This window comes from Lineus longissimus, chromosome 2 (assembly GCF_910592395.1).
Source record: "Lineus longissimus chromosome 2, tnLinLong1.2, whole genome shotgun sequence".
Taxonomy (NCBI): domain Eukaryota; kingdom Metazoa; phylum Nemertea; class Pilidiophora; order Heteronemertea; family Lineidae; genus Lineus; species Lineus longissimus.
Window position 1 is genome coordinate 25,589,059 of NC_088309.1, and position 25,753 is coordinate 25,614,811.

Consider the following 25,753-nt stretch of genomic DNA (forward strand, 5'->3'; position numbering starts at 1 on the left):
TTAACTCCCGAATTGCTTTGGGACTTGGTGGCACTATTGAGAATGGTCACGCCCCTTCTGCGGTCAAATCCATACCTCTCTTGTCAAGAATGCAAATTATATCACGAAAAGGGAGACTTTTCTGACTGAGATGAATCGATACAAAGAGAAGCAATAATAGTTAATTCTAACCTTGTTTACATGGCCTAATTGTGTCCGCCCGGTAAGCCAACCAAAGCAATAGGAGCGAGGTTTACGGTGAAAATGTGCTGGTTACCCATCCCGGTAGGAAACCTTCCGCAGTATCGGATTACATTCTTGACTACTTGTCTCGCGAAGGTGTTAAGTCGGCGCTAAAGCGGGCTGTCTTCAGTTGCAGCGCTGATCGGCCACCGGTGTAACAGGATTTATTGAAGTTCCGGATAAACTCTGTCTTTCTTTGATATCACTTCGAGACATTTTGGAGTTAAGCCATTGTATTCGAATTGATTTGGATTTATGCTGAAATTGGCAGCGTCCGGGATACGGAACTTGTCATTACTTTGGATATCTTTCTCATTTACCTTTCGGCTTACCGCCATATATATGGGATGGGAGTCAGGGGCGTTAGAAAGAGGTAAGGATCGTTTTCAATCTCTTTTCCTTGTTTTATGTAAAGAGATAAAAAGACATATTTGATCAAAGAATATGAAGAATCCAATGGCATTCTTAATCCGTGTCATGGTAAAGCAAATTTAATGACATTGAAAATATATACGAGGAGGAGCGACGATCACGAGAAGAAGCATTGATGCCAAGAATCAAAGTAATGGCAATGGCAAGAAGAAGCTGGAAGAAGCAATGACGATGACGAGAAGAAGCAATTAATGACCAGAAGAAGTAATGACTATGACACGAAGAAGTTAGAAGTGTCAATGACGACTAGAAGAAGCTACAAAGCAGTTACAATTACCAAAAGAAGCCGACGACGACAAGAAGAAGCATTGAGATGTGACAGGAAGAAGCAGCGAAACGGTTTCTCCGTAACCAACCGTCGCTTTCTTTCTTTCACGAGGACACCCCATTGTGACATCCATGCCAATCGATCGGATTAAGAAAGTTCAGGTCTTAAAATTGGCTGATTGGTTTTGCGATTATGACCGTGAGGTCGTTCTAATGAGATCCACATTTACGATTGCTCGATCGAACGATCTTTTGATGTGTTAAGTACCTTATAGAAAGATGAGCTATAGATGTTCGATCCGATTAGGAGTAATTCCTTCCAAAGTCGAGGAAAGGAGTATTGCGTAATGTGGTGTGAAATAATATTGATCTTGGCGTGGTTGAGGCAAAGATATTTGCAGTGAACTCTCTAAATATAAACCATTTTTATTCAGCGTTCGCTCTATAGGCCTACATTGATTTGATTCGTTTTCAAATTGCTGCCATATTGCAGACGATATAAAATCCTGTAGTGAGCAAAACATGAGGTCTGACGTTATTTGTATCGGAGGGGAAGATATTCCGGCTATAACAAACAGTAGAAACTCCCTAAAAACAAGAGTGGAACGAGTTTACCATTCCAGACCGGAAGTTGGGCATGATTTTTTCAAAGAACAATGCGAAACTCGTAACTTCATTCTTGCTACACCCTGTATAATGTTTCGTGCCCCAATTTAAAATCGATTAATTTCACAACACCTCTGTTATCGTTTTCTTGACTTATTTATTTAACTTGCAAATACCAGTTTTGGTTACTTTACCTGTTGTTTTTACAAAGCCATTGGCTGTTTTCACGCCGTAAGCGATTTAAACGTAAACAACTATCATTGTTTCCATTTGAAGTTTAGATTGACCATAGAAACTGTCGTCTGCTTTCATTTACATTCCATTTTCATTCTAAACAGGTCGTAGAGCTTGTCTAATTTCCGTCACAGATTTCCTTCATTCAAATGTATTTTCATTTCCGGTTGGATTATTGCTGAACAATGTTTCATTAAAATGGCCAGTGTTTGTAAAAAAACAAAATTATTATTCCATGGCATGTTTTCTGACAGGCAAAATCAACACTCGATATCCCATTGATTTTTATGAAAACGGTATTTGATTAGTTTTGTTATGCCTGTATAGGCATGTATAAAGACTGAGCCCACTGCGAAGTTCTAAGCTCAGCATTTGAGGTAGTCTGGTAGGTGATCGAATATTCATGTATGGGAAATGATTCTTCAATTATATTTGTCGATCAAATCAAAATAAACCGTTTTCCCCGCGGAAGCTGGACTTCGATGGGTGAGGAAACAGTGAAAGCGAAATAATATTTGGCACAATGCATGACGTCATTTTGCCAGCAAATTCGGTCTATTCCACGTCAACATTTCCCGTTTTGCATATGGCTTTTGGCTCCATCACGGCATTGTTTCCCTAAGTGTCATTAACGCCATTGGTGGCTGGTAGAAAAAGATAATGCGATCCCAAAGATACTGTCAGAAGTAATACGTTAGGTACGTGAGAAGCATGGAAAAGCATCTATCGAATTGTCAGAGGATTAAATGGCAATTATTTGGGTCAGCAGTCAGCTCGGGGAGATTTGTTCGAAGTTGTTGGAAACCCAAAGACTGGCTAAGGGATCATTGCCTCATCAGCCCTTCATCACGCCTACATTTCTTTTCCGTTTTTCGTTTTCCAAAGCGTAGCTGTTTCAGTCATGTCAGTAGGCAGCAGGCAGCATTGTACGATCGGCGCGTTTTCCGTACATCGCGTGTTTTGGTTGCTAATCCTGGGAAGTGTTTGGATAAGATTCTCAGCCTCCTCCACATCGTCACAATTAGCTCGATCCGTTTCTCGGACGCACAGCAAACAAGATGTAAACACTCAATACTGCCAATGATCGTCTTCTGAAGCCATAACTTGGTTATACCTCGAGTACAGGTGGACAATGACTCATATCTATGCATTGTGGCAGGTAGCTGCAATCCCCCTTGCGGCAAGGTTGAATCGTCTGCTCCGCTTCTGCCTCTGCTGATGGTAGCTTCTCTTCATAATCTTCCTTATGTCTATCCCATATGGTACACAGGGGGAGAGATCTAGCAAATCTTATCAATGTTATCTCATGAATCATCAATTCCATCGACATTCCTCAAACATTTCACTTCGATATCGCAAGGAATCCGAACTTATGTTTAAAGAGACGATATAGGCATGACGGTAGGGAGGGACGAAAGGCCGCCCAAAAAGTAACCAGCCGATGGAAACGAGCAGATGTTTGATACTAAGACGTCTATTCCTTGGAGCAATCATCAATAAACGTGGATTCGCCGTAACCAATAACTGACAAGAGCAATGCAAGATAGAATGTTGCCTTCGTTTCTTTTCGCCAGATTTCTTCAAAATGCCTAACTGTATGACTGTGCCTGAGGGTTGTGGGTTAAGTCGCACCTGCACTTACAGGTGTGACAGACCACTGATTGGGGGAAATCCGTGCCTGCAGAGGTGTGCGGCGAGCTTTGATATCAAGAGCCACTAGAATCTCAAGGGCCGATGCCATCAACGATTGGTCTCGATCACGATTAACAAGTGAGTTTCTAGTCCATTCTCTGATAGCTTTTCCTATTCCCATTGATAAAGCACGCAGTTATGGTCATTTTAACAATCCTAGGGTGATATATAGCATATTGTCAACATTCGAAACGTGCCGAGGCTCTTCTTCTCACCAAAGTGTCAATAGACGGACAAGGATCGTAAATTTACTTCATTATGAATTTGTTTGCATTACTTGGTAAAAAATGAGTGCTGTCTTCTTTGGAGGTGATCTGTTTGTCTCTGTGCAGTTAATGGTGGGAAACTAAGAGGTTTCTTAAACCATTTTGACAATTTTTTTAACGAATTGGTAAGATGAAAAATTTCCCTCATTGAAGACCGGACGTGGACTCGATGGCCATCAGGTATTGTCACAACCGGAAAGTGTACAGTATCGGTCAGAAGTGATATCATTCGAAACATCAACGCATGATGGCGTCGGCTTCGACGAGGACTATGACGTCTATCCGTCACCCGTATATTCGTAGGACATATATGGGGGCTGTAAACGTTTTAACTGAACCATTATCATATTTGTCCAATGCTGGGCCAATGCAGATACAAGAGCAGTTGATGGTAATACCAAGTATAGATTCTTTCATCCATACTTGGGAATACTGAGCATGACGGCAGCTTATTCGGGTGAAAAATACATCAGTTACAAATGCATTCCTCAAGAAGATTGCTGTTACCTTTGGTAAGCGTATTGCTTGAAAGTATTAATGCGATGTTATTGCCGAAAACCGCCTGATTCCAGCGTTACCAACCACACACCTGGGCCACTGCGCTGGGACACTTGAGCGGCAACTATTGTTGACGGCTCCGGGGTGTTGAGTATGCGGACTTGGACAAGTACCTTGGAAAGAGGCGAGCCCTCGAGAACACCTGGATGGGACATATCGATCCACTTGAGCCGTATGCGTTGTTCATTTCCCACATACATACATACTGCACACAGGGCGAGAACATTTTGTGTGCTCGCTCTCTCTAGTCTAACCAAACACTTATCTTAACACACGACTGTATACTAAATGGTAGAGGACAACATTTTGTAGTAGCATTCTCAGCGAAAATTGTGAGATTCGCCCAATCGACCACAGGATGGTCGGACAACAAGCACGGTAGGCCACATTTCTCGCATTTCTTTGACTAAACTTGGTTCGCCAGGAACACCCGAAACAAACCTTATGTTTCACTGCAGCTGTTATTCAGGTCGGATGGGTTGTGATGCAAGAAGATGATTGTCTTTATCTGTTTTATTGCCCCCCCCCCTGCCTTTTTGTCCCCTTCAGCTATCAGACAAGACTGCGTCGTCTGTTCGTTTGCCATGACGACATAAGTTGTTACATGCTTCCCGAAGGACTGTTGATGATTGCTGCTGATGATTTACCTTTGGCAGGACGGAAAATTTGTAATAGTTATTGGGCGATGAAATGGTGGATCCAAAACATGACGGAAAGGTCATCGTGACCTCTGCAATCATCTTCCAACGAGATTTACTGACAAATTCCATATTGATACGAAAAAAAAGTATTTGCTTAATCAACAAATCCTGATGCAGGTCCGACATAATACGCGATATGGCCCTCATGGTTGCGACAAACTGTGCCAGCTTGGACGTTATCCGATATTGCGATAACATCGGGGCTTGCTTGGGCTGGAAGTGCGAAAGTTATGAAATTATCGCCAATTACTAAATTAACTGGATGATTTTGACATTGTAATAGGTGTCGAGTTGAAATGCGATGCCAATTATGCACTGCACAAATTGGTTATTGCAGACGGATAAACAGCTTTTTGCTGGTATTGTCGAGTGAAGGAGGCTGAAATTGTGCTCTCAAATATGGCCCTTCTTGTGTGATGACTCGTGCTCGTACGTATGACCTGATGGCTCCATCGATGGAATCGATTCAACTTGAGATTTCGAAGTTAAGGTAATTACGTGTAGTGTTTCTGCAAATCTGTTTACTTTTATATAAAAGAGGGCAGAGTTGTGCTGTCATCCAAGTCATGGCCAACTCGGAGGAGCCCAGCCTCAACCTCATTCCTCCACTCATCAGCATCTCTTTAAAGTTGGCCATCTGATTGTGGTTGGTCATATCTTTCACTTCAGTGCAGCCAGGGACCCCTCAGCCTCACCCCACCTCCGCATGACCTCCACCGCAAACAGCTCATCAGCAACTCAACAGAGTTGGTCGTGGTCAATATCTGAAATATTCATGGCCACTTATCGCGGGGGTAGCCAGCGTATGGAATACGACAAGTGGATGTCGATACCATACGGTGATGAAGATCGAGGTTGGTGGCCCATGCAACCACTGTGCCATGATCAATGGGAGAGAGGCTTGGAGGTATGCGGATTAAAAGGGGTGTGAGACAAAGCACGCTACGCAATGAGTAATTAGCTCAAAGAGTTAATCGTTTTCCGTATCATTATTGTCAAAAAGGTACCCAACACATTTCGAGAGGAATACTAGGTACCAAAGACTGCTAAAATCTCAACGCTACTGTTAGGTATAGTCATCAGAGACTATCGTATTGACCAACTTGAAATTCCTGTAACATGATTGCAGATCGCTTTTTATACTGTAATGGCAATGTTCATTTATGCTGTCGCTAATACACTGATCGCTCTGTCACGCTTGTGATGCGTTTCCCTCTTCAAATAGGAATTCATGGTGCTATTAAAAAAAGTGTTGTTGTTCGTTCATCCAACTGCACATCAAGTGGAGGGTAAATGCATTCTACGTTATGCTTTCTATGTCAACTACGCGCACTTAAAGACCTCGCAAGTGTAATTTTAGTACAATCTACAACAGTTACGTGCAAATTCCAGCCCAATAGTCCTATGAAGTACAATGATATTTGAGAGATGCGAAATGGATCGTGGCGTATACTAGAACTCGAGCTCAGCTTTACTGGTCTGTGGAGGAGCAAACAATTGGATTTGCCATTCCTCTCTGCTACAAAATTGGCCATCGTACACATTGCTGTAGTTCAAGTGGTCATCTTCACCCGAAACCCGAGTCTGATATTTCCAACTTGCGTATAATAGTTAGAATTGTCACTTTCCGCTGGGTTAAGTACCAAAACTGTCGATTGTTCCGCTACTTGTGTTAAATGTGCAATCATGCGACATGTTGCTCATGATTGCTCTGGTTGCAAGACTCTCGCTGTTGTGAACAAGATAGAAAAACCGAGGCCTAATCATGCATTTTTACACTTTTTTCATTATAATTTCTTTTGTTTTTTACCTTTCTGCCAAAACGGCTGGCAAATTGAAGTTCTTTCTTTCACGAGATCAGAACCGAAAAGGACCCATTCTCAGATCTTTTTGGAGATGAGAAAGTCAATCTCCTAGCTTTTGTCCCGAGAGGAGCTTCTTTTTTATAAATTTTCCGAGCCATCTGTGGGGGACATTCTCTTTCGGGCTCCTTTCATAAGTCATCAACTCAAATGTCACGACTTCCCTTCATTTTCATTCAGGGCGAGTCCCATTGGAAATGACTTCCCGAAATAGAGTAGCTTTCCTATTTACTCGGCCACAACTTGGTGTTGTTGCAGCTGGTGGTAGGTGTCTGTGGAATGTGTCTGTCCGAACTGCATAACACAGAAACCGTGCTTTCCCATTTCATACAGTCATCGGACGTGACACGATGCCAATCCACATCTCAATGGAGTACGGCTCTTTAGGTCAATTCGAAAACCTCTCTAAAGTCTAAAAGGAAGCATTGAAATGGCCGAAATCTCAAGTGGGTCTGCCCGTAAAAGCTGTATTCATTACCAGCTCTATAGATAGACTAGTGCATTCTTTACTGAAGCCTTTCCTGGCTCTAATCCGTATTTTCAAGTACCCCGTATCTGCCGTCTATGCAGAATATTTGATAGTTATTTCTCAAAGGCGATATACGATTTCTATAACATGATAATACGGGTCATCATAAGAGGTCTTGCAATTCTATGGAATGTCGACACAGAAATCCGATGGTCACACTTGAACTGTTTCAGAAGTGTTTTAAGGCTTTATATTTCGTATTTTGAATACTCATCTTCAATTTCATGATGAATATTTTGGATAGTTTGAGCATGTTGCTCTGTAAAGTGCTAGGAATTGCATACCCTCAGCTTATAACTTCTCATATGCGGGTCGATTCATGTTGTCGATAAGTTAACTTCACTGGCGAAGAACTCTGATCGGATCATTTTCGTTTCGGTATCTTTCTTGTCACATGTCTTCTTGCGTCCAATCAGCGTGTACGGTTTAATGTTGTTGTAGACGCGAAAACTATCGTATGCTAAAGAATCGCCATGTTTACAAAACACGTCAGTAACTCCCAAACCCAAACTGTTGATAATCTCATCGATTTCATGACCATTATTCTGTTAATTCCTTTCACGATATTCCTTTCTGTTCATCGCTGATATGGTTATTTTCCTAGGTGTCGACGTTAACACCTTGTTATCTCACCGGGTCATCTAAATTGTCTTCTTCAATTGTGTCGCGAGGCATTTTTATCGCCGCCATTCGAGATCATCCGTCCGTGACAAATACGGTTGAGATCAACATGGCGGACGCGGCGATGTCGCGCCGATTGTGTGAGATTCCATGAGATTGACAGGTCGGTGTCATGCAAAACAAGGATCCGTTCCATGGAACGATGCGACATTCTTCTTCACTTGCACAGCTTTATTCTGTGAGAGGACAGTTGTGTCGTCTTTGTACATCTGCCTATTTCTTTCGCTATACAATATTTCGCTTCCACTGGTTTCAGGAACCGACGACAATCGGATCAGTTAATTTCATGAATTTCTATTTTGACTTGGGATTCACTTTCATACTTCGAGGTGGCCAAGCGGCTAAACCGAGCGCGGGGAGAAGAAGCGCGTTGACGGATCGAGCGATCCACCCATGGTAAGGAGGAAGGCTTTTAGCAATGTGTATGGCGTAATGCTATCCGATTTCGACTAGATTTTAGAAATTGATTCTGTTGAGAATAATAAAGCCCAAGTTTCTTGCTAAGTCGACCTTTGGATTGATCCAAGAGCAAGTAAAGACAGATACTTTCTTTGGTGCAGATATGGTAGATTTATGCCAGTGTCCGAACCGCACAATTTGCAGGGCCTGGGACCTAAAGACGAGTTTCTTCTTAATGCTCCTCTAGTGCCGTCTGCTTTGGCAAGGATAGCGAAGAATGAGCTGCGTGTATACACTCTGGTGGCCAGTTAGATCTAATTAGTGGGTCTTCTCATTCATGTCAAGTGTCACATCCCACCGACATATCTCGAACACATCTCAAATCTCAAAGTCTAAATCTATAGATATGGCACCTCTGTACAAGGTAACTTGTTTATTCGGCTGTCTTCTGTGCCCAAACCCACGACCCCCGTGGTCCCCATTGTGAGGAGACAACACAGCCTTTGGTCCCCCGAAAACTCGCGGCAAGAGAAGCGCATGAATGATATGAGATTTACATTCATTGGGAAGTGGTCTTTTATCTTGCTAGCTTTGTGGCCTAGGTTTTGTGGCGACAGTTTCGGTCTTCTCTATGCAGGAATTAACACGGCAATGAATCGTTTAAGTGGTCGGTAGGATGAAAAATAGACCACGTTTTATTGAGCTGCTTAGCGTGAAAAATTAAAAATCCGAACACAGAAAGGATGCGAAAATGTATGTCATCCTTACAATGGGTTCCACGCCTTATGGTGAAATGTTGAACCTTCTCGTCGCCAGCATGAGAAGTATCTTTTGAATTTATGATCAGTGAATACCAAAAAATGTCATTTGAAAGTAGGCCCTAGTTTTTGGATTTCGTTTTGAACGATTTGCCGGCCAAAAGTAATATCCTCCGCTGTGCGCAACATTTGCGCATGGTGAACACTAATATTTTCACTGGCGAGGACGGAATTCCGAATGACAGTAATGATGATGAAAACGTATGCATCATATATGTAAAGCTAAGCGTTGTTTTTCTCGGGTTTCTTTGCTTAGAGAGACGAGGGGTTAGCATTCTGCATGTGCAACCGCCGCTCTGTCTTGACGGGTTGGAACAACTGGCCTTCCTTCGCAAGTTGTAAATTGGAAATTTCTCCGATTTCGTAAACAACACTCACACTCGCTGTGAGGAATGATCATTAACATTCATTCCCCCTGAAGGTCAAATGTTTGCCCTCACGATGTAATGCTCACCCCGTTTGAAAGGGTGCGCGCCATCATCGTTTCAGGCGTATTCCTTAAAGCTGAACTGTCCCACCACTTCAGTGTTCAATCTCCCATCGTAGGGCTGTTTTCCACAAGCGGAAGTAGATGGTTGAGTTGACCGTAACCCGACGACCACTCTTAAATGATGTCATCCCTTCGCAGACTTTCTAGAAAGGCACATACATTTGCTTTCACCAGTTTTTTTATCATGCAGATGATATCATGATACATATCGATGAATTACTAGTATCATCATCGATCTATGGATCTGCTGAGGTCCAACGGCTGTTATGTAGCATTATCTGTGGCAGTGGGTCAAAGTGGTTAGGGTTGTAAACAATTAGTAAGTTTTTCCAGATTAATTGGATCGCCAGCATTCTTAGTAATGGATACCTATTTAAGTCTATGTAGTACGTATCATACACAACACAACATCACGATCTCGCTGTGCAATGAACTAGAGGTCACGAGGTTAAACATTCAATTCACGTAATTGTCACACTAAATGTGCTGCTCTAATCACACCAATTTCCCACTCTTAGGTCGATCTCTTTCCGGAAGTTGTGGCTGACCTCCATAGAAGAGCAGTCTTGCTCATCGCAAGTGAAGGGAAAATCTCATGGCGCAAACAAAGCACTTTCTGTTGAGATAGACGTTTGCGGTACACTTTTGGTTGTCTCACTAAACGGCACGAGAGATGAAGCTGTAACTTCGTCAAAAACGCTTGATGGTTCCTTATTTTGTACCATCCCAAGCGGTCATGGTTGCGACACTAAAACGGCTGTGGTGCCACTTGGATCAATAGATTTCATATGGAAATTATACTTCATTGCAACCAATGTGTTTAAGAGTAAACTAAGCCTACGTCAGCAATGGAATTCTTCCACCGTATTGTCCATTTCACCAAAGCCTTAGTAGACGTTTTCATCCAACGGACAATGTGGCTGGTCGATTCCCTCCCATCTGTGGCCTCACTCTCAATGACATCAGCATGTGTTGGTTCGAAGTGATTATGTTTCTTTTGACGAAATCGTTAGCAAATGGTGCGAGAAAAACAAAGGTGATGAATGGGACGCAACAACTGGTTGTCATCGTCTGATGGCGGGGAACCATCCTCCGCGCAGACGATCCGGCCAACACAGGTAAAAATTGTGGTGCCACATGGACAGCGTATTGAATCCGCATCGATACCTTGAACAGTATCGGCACATTTAGCAGCCAAATAGCCACACGTCGAGTGATTCCGAAGTGCTTTTCAATGGCTATTGACTATGAATTATCAGTCGTTTTTATTTCGAGAAAACGACAAAGCAAGACAGTATGTTAATTGCGATGCAAAAAAACACCGTTCTTTAATTAGTACATACCCGTGATACAAGCGCTTACCTAAGGATTCATCATCATACGATGTTGGTGCAACGAGCGAGAAATGCATGAAGCTTTCTTGTCAGAGTGTGAGTTGTATCAACTCCTCCCACGTCCTGATTAAGGACTTTTCACTCGACACTTCCCGAGCCTTTTTGAGTGATGTGTGCTAGGGGAGGATCATACAACTGACCCTGCATGGTAGTCGACGATGCTCCTCCCCTGGATGCATTTGAATTCCTTATGCACAGCGTACAGCGTTCATCCTCAGGCTTTCTGCCAAGTCAGATCATCTGGTCTTATATTACCAGTAATGAGTTTCAGAAAGCTTCGCTGGAGCTCCGGGAAGCAGTTAACAAAATAAAACGTGCTAATGCGAAACCCAGGCCAGGCATTGGATGTAAAAAAACTTATGTTGTGGCAACGGACGTTTTCTGATGTTTCTTAGATTCGGTCATGTTTAAAGGAATACAAGTCACGGCTGAACTGAGACGGGGACCCCTTTTGTCGCAAGCACATATGGGATCCCTGTGGCATGATCCAGTCCCCTGTAGCGGACGGGTGTGGAGCTGAACAACTACACGTTATAACACTTTTCGAGGTCGCCATCAGCAGATAAGACGACACATAATGCGTTATCCTTGACATTTTTCGAAATTGGCGGGGACTACTGATGTATTTCCCTACATTGGGTTGTATTTTCATGCCTCTTCCTGTTACTGGGAAAAGGCACACTCTCCACCGGAGGCACTATCGTCACTTCGCTATGACCCTGGTGATGGATGCACGAGACTTCTTCCGGTTGAAATTACCTTGGGAGACCCAAGGCAGTAGATCAAGTACAGGCAATTTGTCAGAGAAAGTGTAGAAGGTTTTCATGTCATGATCTAAACTGCAGATATCACACCTGAAGCCTCTCTCAGGTGAAACAACAAGAGGGGAGTGTGGCTTCTTGTCTATGACTACGTCCAGGCTAAACCTACAAGATCTATCACTTAACATTAGTGCATCAACATGTGAAAATGTACAGGGGACAACGCCTACATTAGTTGGGATGGAGCCCAACAACTCAATGGTGAAAAGGTGTCGGATCTTATCTGCTTGTATCGCCAGATATCATGATATCGTCACAAAATACTTAACCATTGATTGGCAGAGGATACAACCATCTGTTTGTCGGCTTACGCTGTTCCTTGAGAAAAACGGATCCTCTTCCACGAGCAAAGCTTCCTGATTGACAGTTCTTTTGTTGTTTTCAGAGTTCGGCAACATTTCAATGCCGTTACTATCCGCATTCACCCGCAAGTGCCCGGATAAACCGAGTAATGGAAAACAAAAGGTACATGACGTTGGCCTAGGCCACTTTAAATCGCAAAGGCATGCAAGTCTCATTCGTCAACGCTCATGTAATGCAAACTTTCAACAGAAGTAAACCATTTGTAGTATTTCTAAACTCTTTCAACGAATCTTATACATTTCCGATCAACAATCGCAAAAGAGCAGGAGAGTGATAAATCATCTAAGATTAATAGGAGATCTTTTGAACCATTTCATTCGAAAAGGGCCATCATTTCCCCTTCAACACGCCCGCGCCCCTTAGCCTTTGTCGCCCGGGAATTCTACACACATACCTCATCAGGTTATCGCCGACCGTTCTCATGATAGATGAGAACATAAAGCAACCATTCCAGGAAGCGCATGTAGAGTTGACCAGGGCTGGATGGCAATGGAATTATAACATCATGGCCGCCATTTTCGCCATAGAATTACTTGAAGGAAGCAAACAAATTTGTTCGAAATAATATCAGTTAAAAGGACAATGACGTCACGAGTATACTGCGTAACAATGTTATACCGGTGTACGGTGAGAGGGTGCCATATACTGCACACTATAATTTGAGGTACCGGTAAAACAGACTGATAGCCGACTCGTTTCTGCTTGTTGATTTCCCAGCGAATATAATGCGCTTCGGAATGGTTCTCTCTTGTCGCTGATTGGCGGTGATCTTTCCCCTTTGATTGTTATGGCCGGGGTGTTTTTTCTTCTCCAGCGATATTGAGGAGAATGACGGTATCTTGGCGCCTTTGGGCTGTTCTTAAATGTATGAGTGGCGTCGACTGTGTCTTCAGAGACGTCCCTTAAATGAAGTGACCTGTGATGCAACTACATGATAACATGAGGATTCTGTCATTCACTTCCGAAACGAATCTAGGTCGATGGTATTCCTCAGGGGCGAGGACGTGAAATGACCTGAGACTTTCTCTGAAGGTACACTGTATAGCCCATCCTGAGTTAGCATAGTCTCTGGTCGCCTCACTCACTCCTTAATTAAGAGTGGGCGTTGTGCAACCACTAATGGGTCGAGATGATGTAGCCATATTGGGGTTTTCTCAGACTGGTATCATCCCAGTCATGCCGGTAAGCCACCCCCTCCCTCTCCCCCACTCCCTTAATAACAGGCTCGGAGCCTTGTGTGTAAAGCAACGTCTGACGTCTTCCATGGCCGCCGGGAGATTTCGTTTTTATGAGAAACTAACGATAGGCGATCATAAATAAAAGATGAAACAAAGAATGTTCCGACCAATTACAGAGATTGTGGACACAATATGTTGCCAGTCGACGATTTTGTACGATAATCATAAGAACCAGGGGCAAAGGAACGAAATTGATGTCCCTGGGCAGTGATGATGCTGAAGATAAAGGATCAATAAATCATTCCCGGTAAGGTTAATGGCTCAATCCAAACCATATTGAAATGTGAGGTTTGATATGGCAAGAAGACTGACACTATTGGTCCGCGCAACCTTGCCCATATGTCCTCCTTTAAGATTTAAGAGACTACCGCGCGTCAACCATATCCTTGAAATACATGTCGTAGTTAAGTTGTGCTGCGGTTTTTACATCTCCTCAATACGTACTTTCACATATTCAATGTGTTCTGTGCATTTAAAGTGAGTATAAAACCATCAATTAGTAATGTTCTGCTATGGCCAGGGCTCGCTACCTGTATGTTTACAGTTGCAGCTCTCTTGCAGTGTTTGCGGAAGACGGGCGCAAACGCAGATCCTGCGGAAAGTTGACAGTTTAGCGCAATCTTTTTGTAAAAATAACAATAATTTCGCAAACAATTCCCACTTCCATCAATATTTCCTAGGGCCACCAGTTCGCCGTTTATCCTTGAATCGATCACAAATTTCATTTATCGGTGATAGGCAGGCTTCGTTACGGTAAAGGCTATCGTCCACCAGCAGCATGTTGATATTTTGCTACAGTATCCGAAACCTGCTTTCCTTGGGTGGGGTTCTGCTTACACGTCACGTACATATGAATGGAAATCAGCCAGGTGCCTGGTTCATCAAAAGTTTACTTAATATCTCGCATTACGCTGAGGGCTTTTCCACATGGGCTAAATGTATTCCGGATTCAGTAACTCTTGAGTAGGAATTGATTAAAGCTCCAGAAATGCAAATCACGGAGCGAAATTTACACATGAATAACACTGACGCTTCCGCGACATTTCTCCCTCTAAAGCATTGTTGATGAACATTTTCTATCAGTGTGTATGTTTGCGGTGGATTTCCAATCAACAGCTGAAGCTGCGGTTAGATTATTTGTGGTCGCGTAAAGGGCGAGTAACGTCCTTGCATAGCTGGGTACACAAGTATATAAGAAGCTATCCATGGTAAACTTCTACATGTATGCAGGTGGAAGCACTGTGGAAGTGAAATCTGATTCTTCGGCTAGCTAGATGTTGGCGTGCACGGCGCTCCATTGAGATAATCTGTGTGGCGCCCCATAGATGCGATGTGGTCTATGGAGCGCAGAAAAGAAAATAGTCAAATGAATATAATCTTCTAAACTATGTTATTACGCAATTATGGTTTTATGTGATAGCAATCAAGATGAAGCGTGACAAAGGAACAAGATGTTGGAAGATTGTCTCCTAGGTATGCCTATACTGTGGATTTGTCGGTACCCCCGTTCACCTGGAAGCAAGTTCTCACCTTTCCTGTTGCAGGAAGGTAATTTGACAGTCAGAGCAAATAAACAAAATGCTTTTATAGCTGCTTGTTGGCCCGTCAGATCGTGGTGTATTTTGTCAGCCGCGGGCTCGCATCAGACTAATGGAAGGCGGCTGTGGTTTGCGGTCTTTTACCTGCGCGGGTACCTCCTGCTTCGAGTTGTTCTATATAGAGTAGAATTGAATGGCGCATGAGGGGAGGCACCCTCATCCTACCTGGGGCCCACCAGGGGTTTTCAACATAATGATATTTTGTATGTGGAGTAGTGGGAAAACCCTGTAGGGGTGTCGTGCCAGATATCAGCGTCCAAGATTGCGACTTAGATGTACCTCATTTCACAGTGATCCTGGCGTTCTTGCCTCGGGTTGATTCTGAAAAAAATGGGGAAATTAAGTTCCTTAGAATTCAGCTAGGTGGCATAGACTGTCACTTCTCAGATGGTTGCCAAATTTCGTCTCAATTTGGGTTCGCACGAACTTATACAAGTAATATTTCCAATATGTTCACACAGCGAAATGAATTTATTTGTGTGCTATTGTCCTTTGGCGGCAATGTTTACACGTTGATGTATGTTTTACGTGCCATATTTAAGCTGAGATTGTTTGGTCTGAAAATGTTCGTGCTCCTCGCGCGAAAATCTCGGGCTTTTTTCGTTTTTGACGTTTATTTCTGTTTGAATGTTTGTTCTACAAAATGACGATAATTTCTCTGCATTATTCTTGCGTTGATGTGTTTCAGTCCCCTTTGATGACCCTGCATTTTGTTGGGACAGAACCGACCTGATACCAATTCGTGCGTCGGGTCAGTCAACGCGTGAAACCCGGTGTGGTAGTAGAAAATGTCCCCTGGGAAATGTGTCCGGGCCTATTGTTGACTGATATGGTTTATGGTTATGTAGAGGTCACGACGGTCAATAGATTTGAGATCAAAGCACGTCATAATAGAATCTCTTGTTCCCCAGAACATTCTATCACAGGACATTTCAACCTTCTACACTAAGGGGCAGCGGAAAGAAGGGTTCTACGCCCCTCCTGGCTAGGACTGTATGCCATTATATGCAGATCAAAATAATCTTATAGGCCAAATTGCAAATTTGTGACAATGCCGATATACCACACAAGGGGACAGGGATTTGTTGAAGGAGCGAAATGGTTAGTCCTTTTTGGGGGCTCCCATGGATGGCGCTTTAGAAAAGTTTACAAAAGTATTAAGAATTAAATTCCATTGTGTTTAGGAATAGCCAGCAAATTGCTTGGATGGATTATCATTGAAGTGGTTTGTTGACCACCTGGAAAAATCGCTATATAGAAAGTGTGTTTCTTTGCTACGATTACGACCTGTGTCGTGAATGTGAGGTACTTGAAGAATAAAAAGGGTCGCAATAATAAGGGGGTGTTTTAGAAGGAGTACGCGGTGTGTTTGATCATACAAGGTTTGCACTGCATACAAATCGAATACTTGACTCAATACAGCTATTTGGTTGGTAATTGCTTTCTTTCATGAATAAGTAGTTGGGGCTCCATTCCGAGGACTATTGGCAAGTTATTCTTCCCATGAGATTCCAATTAAACCTTTTCCCTCATTATACCTGGTATTTTTTTAGGCCTAAATCACAATACCCGTGAGGTGTTACTTGGGTAACTTGTCCATAAATCCCCTTGGCTATCCGAGGTCCGGCAAAACCCCTGCGGTGTGCCAAAACAAACCCCGCTGTAATATCAGCTTTATACAATGTATTCCTAGCTGTAAAAATAAAGGAAGGACTCAGATGGTCATCACCGAGGCCTTAGCTGCAAAGTTGACGTTGAAAAACTGCTTTCGTTTTTTTCCTTTACTCAAGTTGTGCTGCGTGTGGAGCTGTTTGTCGACTTACGCTGTTCCTTGAGAAAAACGAGGTTCCGGTGTAACAAGGTGTTGTAGAAGGTGTGAAGATGATTTAGCCTAAGTACATGTAAAGTACTTCTATAAACCAAGGTCAACGATGTGACCACTATTTAAACTTTTGATATTCGCACGAAAGGTGTAACATTATTGGGCTCTTTGGCACCCATGAGATTTCTTATTTGTGCTTCCGTGTTCCAGTAGTTTTAAATACAAGCCACAATTGCCCTCGCAAGTGTACCGCTCAGTCGTCAATTAAATTTTCGCACGATTTAATAACATAAACGCATGTGATTGCAGTATTGTATCAGAAATACAAAGCCAGATTATATTAGCTCCCCCTATAAAGGTTTGCGGTAAGCTCCTACCTTTTGATTCCGATCGGCCAATCAAAACGTTAACTGACACTAAATAGCCGATATATTGCCCCTTTAACCAATAGCAAGCGTCGGTGGGCGGGACTTCGCCAGTTGCTTGAAGGCGTTCAGGCCAGCACACACGCCTGCTCACGGAGTATTCAGTAAAGAACGACATCGCGATAGTCGGAGGTTATAGATTCCATTGCGGATTATCTCACTAACGGACTGATGGATATATGCTATTAGGATATTTTTTATAGGATTACAATGCTGGCTCCTACTTAGGAGCGATCTGTGTCACAATGATTGACTGGTGATGCATTCTTTCTACTTTCATGATCGCAGAGCGTACCGAGGAAGAACGCCTGAGCTGAGATCTCTTTGGTCTGTATGGATCGAGGGTATGGGGACACGGTCCATTCCAGGCTCTCGTCTGGGCCCGATCCCCGTCCTTATTACTGCTATCCTGTTCACCATCATCACGAGATCAGGTAAGTCCAGTTCCTTTTGCGGCAAATGTATATGCGAAGAGAGGGAACGATTTGCCCGACCGGCCGCGGCAAGGCACGCCACTATCCACACTATCAGTACTAAGCAAAAATGTACTGGCCTATGTACAAATGTATATTATAAGCATTTATTAACTCTTACTGTTGATGGTCCCCTTGCAATGTAGGCCCAAGTAATGTATCGGGGTTTTTAACAGTGGGATATTAGATGACCGATAGTGTATCCGACAAAGCTGCCTGGAGATGAATGGAATGTTATCATAGCATATTCAGGAGAATGTAGAGGGTCACTTTGTAGTTCTGTCACAAATGTTACCTGAATAATGGCAGGCCTAAACTACAGTACTGTCCAGCTGTAACAACCAGTGTCACATAACATTACAGACCACAGACCTGTATGTAATCCCACTTTTAATGGGTTATGAGCCTAACATAATTCTTGTGTGTTACATGCATTGTTACTTACGGACAGTACTGTAGTTACATATTACATTGCATACATGTAATTGTCATTATTAGCTGTCACTAAAGATGAAGTTAATCACTTCATACACATGCACTAGTTAGAATTTCCATCAAAACTTTCCTTAAAGATGAACTGCTTGAAATTGATAATGGCCTGCAAATTTTAAAGCTGAACTGGTCAATATCTATTACAGTATTTTGATCGGAGGGTTTAGCGGAAGTATCAGATTTAAAGCTGAACTGTTCGGTAATTTCTCCTCACTTTAGGAGCTACTGTTTACCTACTTTATAGGAAGGCTGTTTCAATGAAACACTAAGCATTGGTAAAATTAAAGCTGAACTGAATGTTTTCTTCAGTTGACCTAGATAAGGCTCTTGTTAGTTATGTCATTTCAAAACTGTCTCACACATCAATTCTCTTTATTTCAGTTTCTGGAAATCAGTTCTCTGGGAATAGTCAGTGTCGAGTTGATGACTGTTGGACCCGTTATAATAACGCTCTCCAAGGAATGGGGGAGCTTTACATACACGACCTGGACCAGAGGTTGTCCTGCATTGCTCTAAGGACCTATCTGATGTGCATCAGACATGTGAAGAACATGACCGATTCATGCGTCGGAGACATTAGATTCCATAGTGTTCAAAAAGTCGTAGAAAGTAGGATGAAACACAACAACTGCTCAATGCAGGGCGAAATATACACAGGATCTGACACTAATCTTGGCCCAGGATACGAACGCCCACAAGTGCCGCGTGCTCGGATTTGTTCGTACAAACCTCAGAAAGCGTTGAAAACCGTCCATAGACATTGTGGATTGTTCGGTGATCCTCATTTACGGACGTTTGGAGATGAATTTCAGACATGTAAGGTGCGCGGAGCATGGCCCCTTATTGACAATGAGCACCTTACAGTTCAGGTTACAAATGATCCGGTTGGACGGGCTGGAAGTGCCACTGCCACCAGCAAGGTTAGTATCAGAATTTTCCATTGCAATGTCTTTACATTTACAGTACTTGTCAAAAGAAACATTATGCAGTCACTTACTCTAAAAAGTTTTGGAAGTTTTTTTAAGCAGGGCTTTTCATACACATCACCCTAACATATGTTTTACATCTGTGCTGGGAGTCCATAAAAACTCCTAACTTGAGAGGTGTACCAGCATGTGATTGAGCTGTGACTGCTGTAAACTAAAGTTGCACCTATTTGTAAACAATCTTGCTACACAAGGAATTTTACTTTTTACTGTCTGGTATCATAACAATAGGTCATTATTTTCAGGAGTAGAGGCCTTACACCACAGGGTTAACTTGAGCAATTGGCCTGGTTACCCATGTGCATTGGCCAATACACTCGGCTCCTCCCCGTGGCCTGCTTACACTCAATACCCGGACAAAGATGTGTAACAGTTTACACACAACCCATGCAAAATTCCTTAACTCTTTAGACAATTCCCGCAACCTACAATTACGTTTGAATAGGCAACCAAAGGAGTTGAATTCGAACATGTCCTATGCATAGAGGCTGGACAAAGATGACAATGTAGGCTTTCTGAATTGACATTTCCAGGTGTTCCCATGCCAGGGCCCATAACGTTATTCATAGCTTCTACACAGCCATGGCAGACGGTATCTTTATTGGTTCTCGACAGCTAAAAGTAAAGTCACAACATTTTCAAGATACAAATGTACAATACCCTCTGTTAATGTCTTGAGTCCCATTTCCCTTGGAATAAACAGAGACAACTGTTCCAGGGTTACAAAAATGCTGTCTGATTGTGAATTTGAAAAGTAATCTCAAATTTGTTTCCTAAACAAAGAGAGTGCATATTAGACAACATTGTTGTTTTAAAGGTTGCAGGAGTTGTGCTTTATACACATGCACATACTTTTTGTATAACCTTGAGAAGTTCCCCTTGTAGGGACATGGAAAAGCCTCTGTACTTTGATATAGTGTGTACCACACACACAAAGTTACTTACCTAGAACTACTAGGCCTACATGTATAAGACTTATTCAGGCATTTGATGTGTATACAAAATGTACATCCAGTTAACACACTGCACTGTATAGTGGCTGGTTATCTTATTCAACTACAAGGTATTCCTATTTACCCATATTAATCAAAAATGAACAGGTTGATCCCAAGCTAAACCCTTCACTGAATGGACTATCATAATGTGTGAAGAAATGATAAGGACCAACTCCCAGTAAGAGGCCCGCGATAGGAGCTATCTAACCTCACTCCAAACATTCACTTTCTCCAATTCCCCTTTGCTCTGGACACAACAGGGATGGCTGCATTTTTTACCTTGTCCAAACAAATCTCAGTTTCGAAGTAGAGCAAGTATTCTCATTTTCATCCCATATCAATTATTTAACTCCGTTCAGTATTCTAGTATACTGTGTACAGTGTACGAATGTGTATTGGACAAAGTGTTGTGGTGCTTTATTACAGATACACAACCAATAAATAAGGCTGGGGTAATACGCACTTTTTGGTTTGCACAACTGTGTTTGTCTTTCTGTAAAATTGAAGAATGTTGTACAACTTATTGTGAAGATATTTGCTGCTAAAAACCATTGCCATTGTTGAAATGCAGATTCTATGTCTGTTGAAGAGGACAGCCTTTTGAATTTAGTTCATTACTTTTAAAGCTGAACTGTCGTCAATATACACAAATTCCACAAGGTTACCATTGTGGTCCAGCATGAACTCCTGGTTCAACATGGCACCACTCGTCCACATTGTTTTGTTGGAGAGTTCATGACAGTCACTCTTGGCTATTCTCGCCATCATTGAATTGCTGGTTGTCCATTCTCTATCTGTAACTTGATGCAATGTAAATATACTTAGAGGCTACCAGATCGTCAGGCAAGCAGTTCACAGGTCAACTCTTGGTCAAGCAACCCATCTCAAAACCGACTGATTACCATGCAGTGCCAGGAATTTGGCATATCTTTGCACAGCAAGACACACAAGACAAAGAGTGACCATTAGGAATACTTGTGCTATCCATGCCATTAGGAAATGTAAGAAATGGACTATGACATGATGAACCAAGGCTTGGCTGCCTACTGAATGCATATCCACTACACTGTCATTGAGAATTCTGCAGGCTTGTGGCAGCTGGAAGGTTGACTTGCAATGTCTCCACACAAAGATTCACATTGCAAGATCAGTATTTTCGTTTCTACATGGCCAGTTATTAGTTCCCCCTGTAGCCTATTAGTTTTCTTGGCAATGATTACATACACAGGTTGTCCAGTCAGTAACCTGGCCTCAAAACCAATTTTCTATCCCAGTGATTTATTAGTCGAGCACCTGGTTATCTTGCTATCTTTTCGCTGGGAAATTCATTTCAAAGAGCTGAAGAAATACACTAACACTGCCTTGCTTGAAATTTCTTGCTCGTAGATTTCATTGCATTCGAAAGATCTTGATAATCCTTCCAAATGGCAAAAGCATTTTAGAGATCATTCTCTTGTGCAAAGACTAAATAATGGTCGATTGGATGGAAGATCTCCAGTTTTCACTGAAATGAGGTGACATGGGTTTTGTTTTCGCTGCCTAGGCACTAGACAGGCTATGAAAGAGAAGTACCCATGTCACAGCTAGGGTTGAAAATCATGTTCAGACTCCTCATCATTCTAGTAGTAGGCCTACCGATTGTGCCACAGGGTTAACATTATCAGTTCTCAAGATATTCTCACTCCATGTACTTTTATATGGCACCTTGGGACGCCCTGTGTGTTGCCTGGCTTGCTTTCCTGTATGTTTATGGGGTCATAGATAAATATTCCGATAAGGAAATGTTTTGATCTTGGCGACCCAAATAGTTCCACCTTCACATTTATTATCTTCTTGGAAGTTAACCCTGTCATATCGGAGATGTTTGTTTATGAATCATTAGGTGCCTACTTATCTTGTGAAATTAATTTGTTGCAAGGTTGAGGCATCTGGACACTAAGCAAGACTTGTGGCAGCTGAAAGGTTGGCTCCAAGATTGCAATGTTCCTACACGGATCTCGCAAGTCCTTCCCGTAAGTTCGCTTGTGGCGTTTTCCCGTGGTCTGTTCTGACCAGGCTGGCAGCAAATTCTGCCCTAACTTTTTTTGTCCAGGGTGCCTGCCCCTTGACAACCAAAAGACCAAAGCATATGAACTCTGTTTTGGACTTTCTTGGACCAGTACGAAGCACTCCTTGGGTCTGTTTCTTCAGATCTTGGCAGAATGCTTTTCCCTCAAGGCAGTTGTAGACTACCTATGTTCGGTCGATCAAACATGTTCAAGCTCTAGGCATTTTTTTCACCTCAACTGTTTCTGATACATTCATCTTCCAGACACTTGATCAAGCTGTATAAACCAAATCATAAATCAAGAAATGGGAATTTACATCAGAGCCATCTTGGCATAAACATAACATGACCGAAGTTCTAAACACAAGGCACAAAAAAAAGTGGAGTAATTTAGGACAGTGTGTGTAATCTTCTTTGTCCTTGCGGGCAATTGGCTGTATCCCCAACATCTGTTCGCTTGCTTAAAATGTTTCGTTGAAGAATGTAGCTCTGAAATTTGAGAAGGATTACGAGCAAGGTTAAAGTACATGGATTCTTCTTGAAGTATCATTGGAATTACCTCTACATGTAGTGTAATTGTAAATTTTGTTTAATGAAGTTTCGATGTCCACACATGGGAACCAGAATGTTTGGATATGGAGACTTTGCACTGCAGTATAGCCTTGCATTTGGGCAATCATCCAGCGTTAAATTCCCAGCTAACAGGCAGTGCTTTGGGGAGGTGATTATCTCTGTGCCTTGTGTGTCAAGAAGCCTGGTACAAGGACCTTATTCCCTGTACAGGATCTTCCCTACAACAATGGCCCTGGATTCAATCATGTAAAACTAATGCGAACATGAAATTGGGCATTAGCCTGAGGTCCTAGGTGGTGGCGTTATGCAACAGTGGTAGCCTCCCCACTGCGGCAGTCTTCCAGTTGAACCTCCACCAATAATACCCCTCCTGGGGCATGATGAAATCCAATGATGGTTACCGCTTCTCTGGCAACTAAAATCCTTTATTTGGTACAGTGGATGAAGTAAGGGGCTCAATGCTTTCAATGATCAAACACTAATGATCAACTCAAGGGTCAGATCTCTTTTGAACCATTCTTGGATTTGTGCTTTGTTCTGGTTGGTTGAATTTAAAGCTGGCCAGAATTTAAAGCCTTGTCGATGTAAGAGTATTGCCTCTTGTCATGCAGCAGAACCTTCAGGGCTGGAGGGGAGGATTCGAAAGTGAATTTCATGGTTCTTGTCACCGCCCTCACCTAAGTTTGATCCTGCACCAATACAGAGTGTGATCATCTGCTAAATGTTCCATAAGGTGTGATGCTGAACTTCTCTCTACGTCTGACCCAATATAGATATTCGTCCACAGTCGGCTGCTCTCCCAGTGCAGCAGCTTGTCAGTGGTCAACATGCCATGATGTCATCTCTGAGTGAAGATTGATGATATTTCATGACTAGATATCTCATTCCCAAATGTCCCATTCGACTCTAAATTGTCTGTAGTCTGGCTTACTTATGCTGTCTAGGGTTGCAGTGCTTGTGTGCCCAGTGCTGACCTTTGGCTATTGCATGTACAACACTACCGGGTGTGCAAACAACCCAGAACGATGGGAGCATTCAATTTCTAGAAAAATACAGCCGAGGTTCATGAAAGTGCACACTGAGAGTGGAGCTGCCAAATTCGATACCATCAGTCGTTCCAATATAAACAGAATGCAATCACACAAACATTCTTTCTCCATTATTCATCTATAAAGTGTTGAAGATGTTCTGACAAATAATTTGGTCTCCATTTGATCAGTATTGTCACCTGATCATATTTACTTTTTCTTTTCATTGCCTTTGGGCATAACACTTCCAGCAAATAGGCATTTAGCTTGCCTGGTAGTCTACAATGTTTGTGGTCCCCCCTAAATCTATCAGAGTGCACACTTAAGGTATTTGCTCAGGACAAGGCACAATTCTTTATGAACACAGACCAACAGGCATGCCCTGCAGTCTTCTTCTCAAATGCTTTCCGAGAATAGACGCCATTTCTATACACTTCCCTTGTCACTATTGTTCGCTAGTTGGCCATTACTGGAGTGACAGTATGCATGCGAACTGTACCTTCTGACCGTGTTTTTATACCAAACAATCTTCAGTTAGTTTGGAGGGGCCTCAAGGGAGATTTACCTTAAAACTTAATTTTGGTGTTATTGTGTGCCCAATTACGTTTTGTAAGCCATTCAGCAATTGAATGATACACAAGGCTGATATCAGATTGAACTGTTCACTGCATTAGCGTATCTTGATGACCTTCTTTTCCTTACTCCAGTCAATTTATCAGAAATGACCTGGCCAAACACTTCTTGTTACATGTACATGGCGTGTGCAAGTAGACCGAGGGGCAATGCATCCTGAGATTAAGGGTCATTTACTCGGCACTTACTGTGCTTATATAATGTATGCCAGGGGAGGAGCATGTAACTGACCCTGGTATTAGAGGATGGAGGCAACCTAGATTTCATAGTTTTTGCTCAAACGTATATAGTGCTGTTTGTACAGTATATATGCACACAACAAGAGCTTTTTCATCTTGGACTATCATTACAATTGCACAACTTTCTTTGGAAGCTGAAACCCACTAAGGACCAGCAATGGTCAATGCTAAGATTAGGAAGAAGTTTGCTGTGCAGGATGAGGTATGAGGGCTATGCTGTACCTGGTTCCGTGTTTCCTATATCAGCCATGGCCGTATTGATCAAGCTGATTGGCCTGGCCTATCCTCTCTCATTCTCTTCTCATCCTTCGCTCTACTGACCATCGGAAAACTCAGTTCAAATCCATTTTCACAGAAGTGCTAGCCTAGGCTATGTAGTGATCTGGTTCTTGCCAGTGTATCATACTTTCAGCTCAATACTCTATTGATCTCAAGCCAAACAAGAAGGTTAATTGCTTGTATGAATGAATCATAAACAAAATACCTTGATGGTGTAACAAATATACACCTCTCTTGATACATACACCTGATGTTGTTAGAAGTGGTCGGAAGTTAGATTGGAAATCAATGGCAAGAGCAATTTTACACCAAGAATGTGTGTATAACACACACAAGTATGAAACTCTACTTGGTTATTATGCACACTCTTCCTTTCCAATATCAAAACGATTTGTTGATACCCCTTTCTTTATGGAATATCAGGGATACAAACCACAGGCCAGGGAGCCTGGGTGCCAGGAACAGAGCAAGAGGGGGTATTTGTGCCAGAGTCAGAGAGTCATCAATAAGGCTGAAGTTGAAGCTTAAAAAAACAAACGAATATAGAATGGGAGAACCTCATGGAGTCACCCGTGGTCAATTTCTGCATG

The 25,753-nt window shown here is 42.5% G+C and overlaps 1 protein-coding gene across 4 annotated transcripts in view; it reads left to right on the forward strand.

Annotated features, from left to right (window-relative positions):
• The first annotated feature begins 303 nt into the window (after positions 1-303).
• LOC135483247 (repulsive guidance molecule A-like) overlaps positions 304-25,753 on the forward strand; it is a 30,592-nt gene continuing 5,142 nt past the window's right edge. Inside the window, exons 1-3 of one of the 4 annotated variants that reach the window (XM_064763933.1) lie at positions 304-595; positions 17,707-17,852; positions 18,765-19,303. In XM_064763933.1, coding sequence (XP_064620003.1) covers positions 570-595; positions 17,707-17,852; positions 18,765-19,303 — 711 coding nt within the window. In that variant the 5' untranslated portion in view covers positions 304-569. Of the gene's footprint in view, positions 596-4,511; positions 4,656-8,224; positions 8,447-17,489; positions 17,853-18,764; positions 19,304-25,753 lie in introns of those variants that run through there. The other 3 variants (XM_064763934.1, XM_064763936.1, XM_064763932.1) reach the window with 3 other exon arrangements.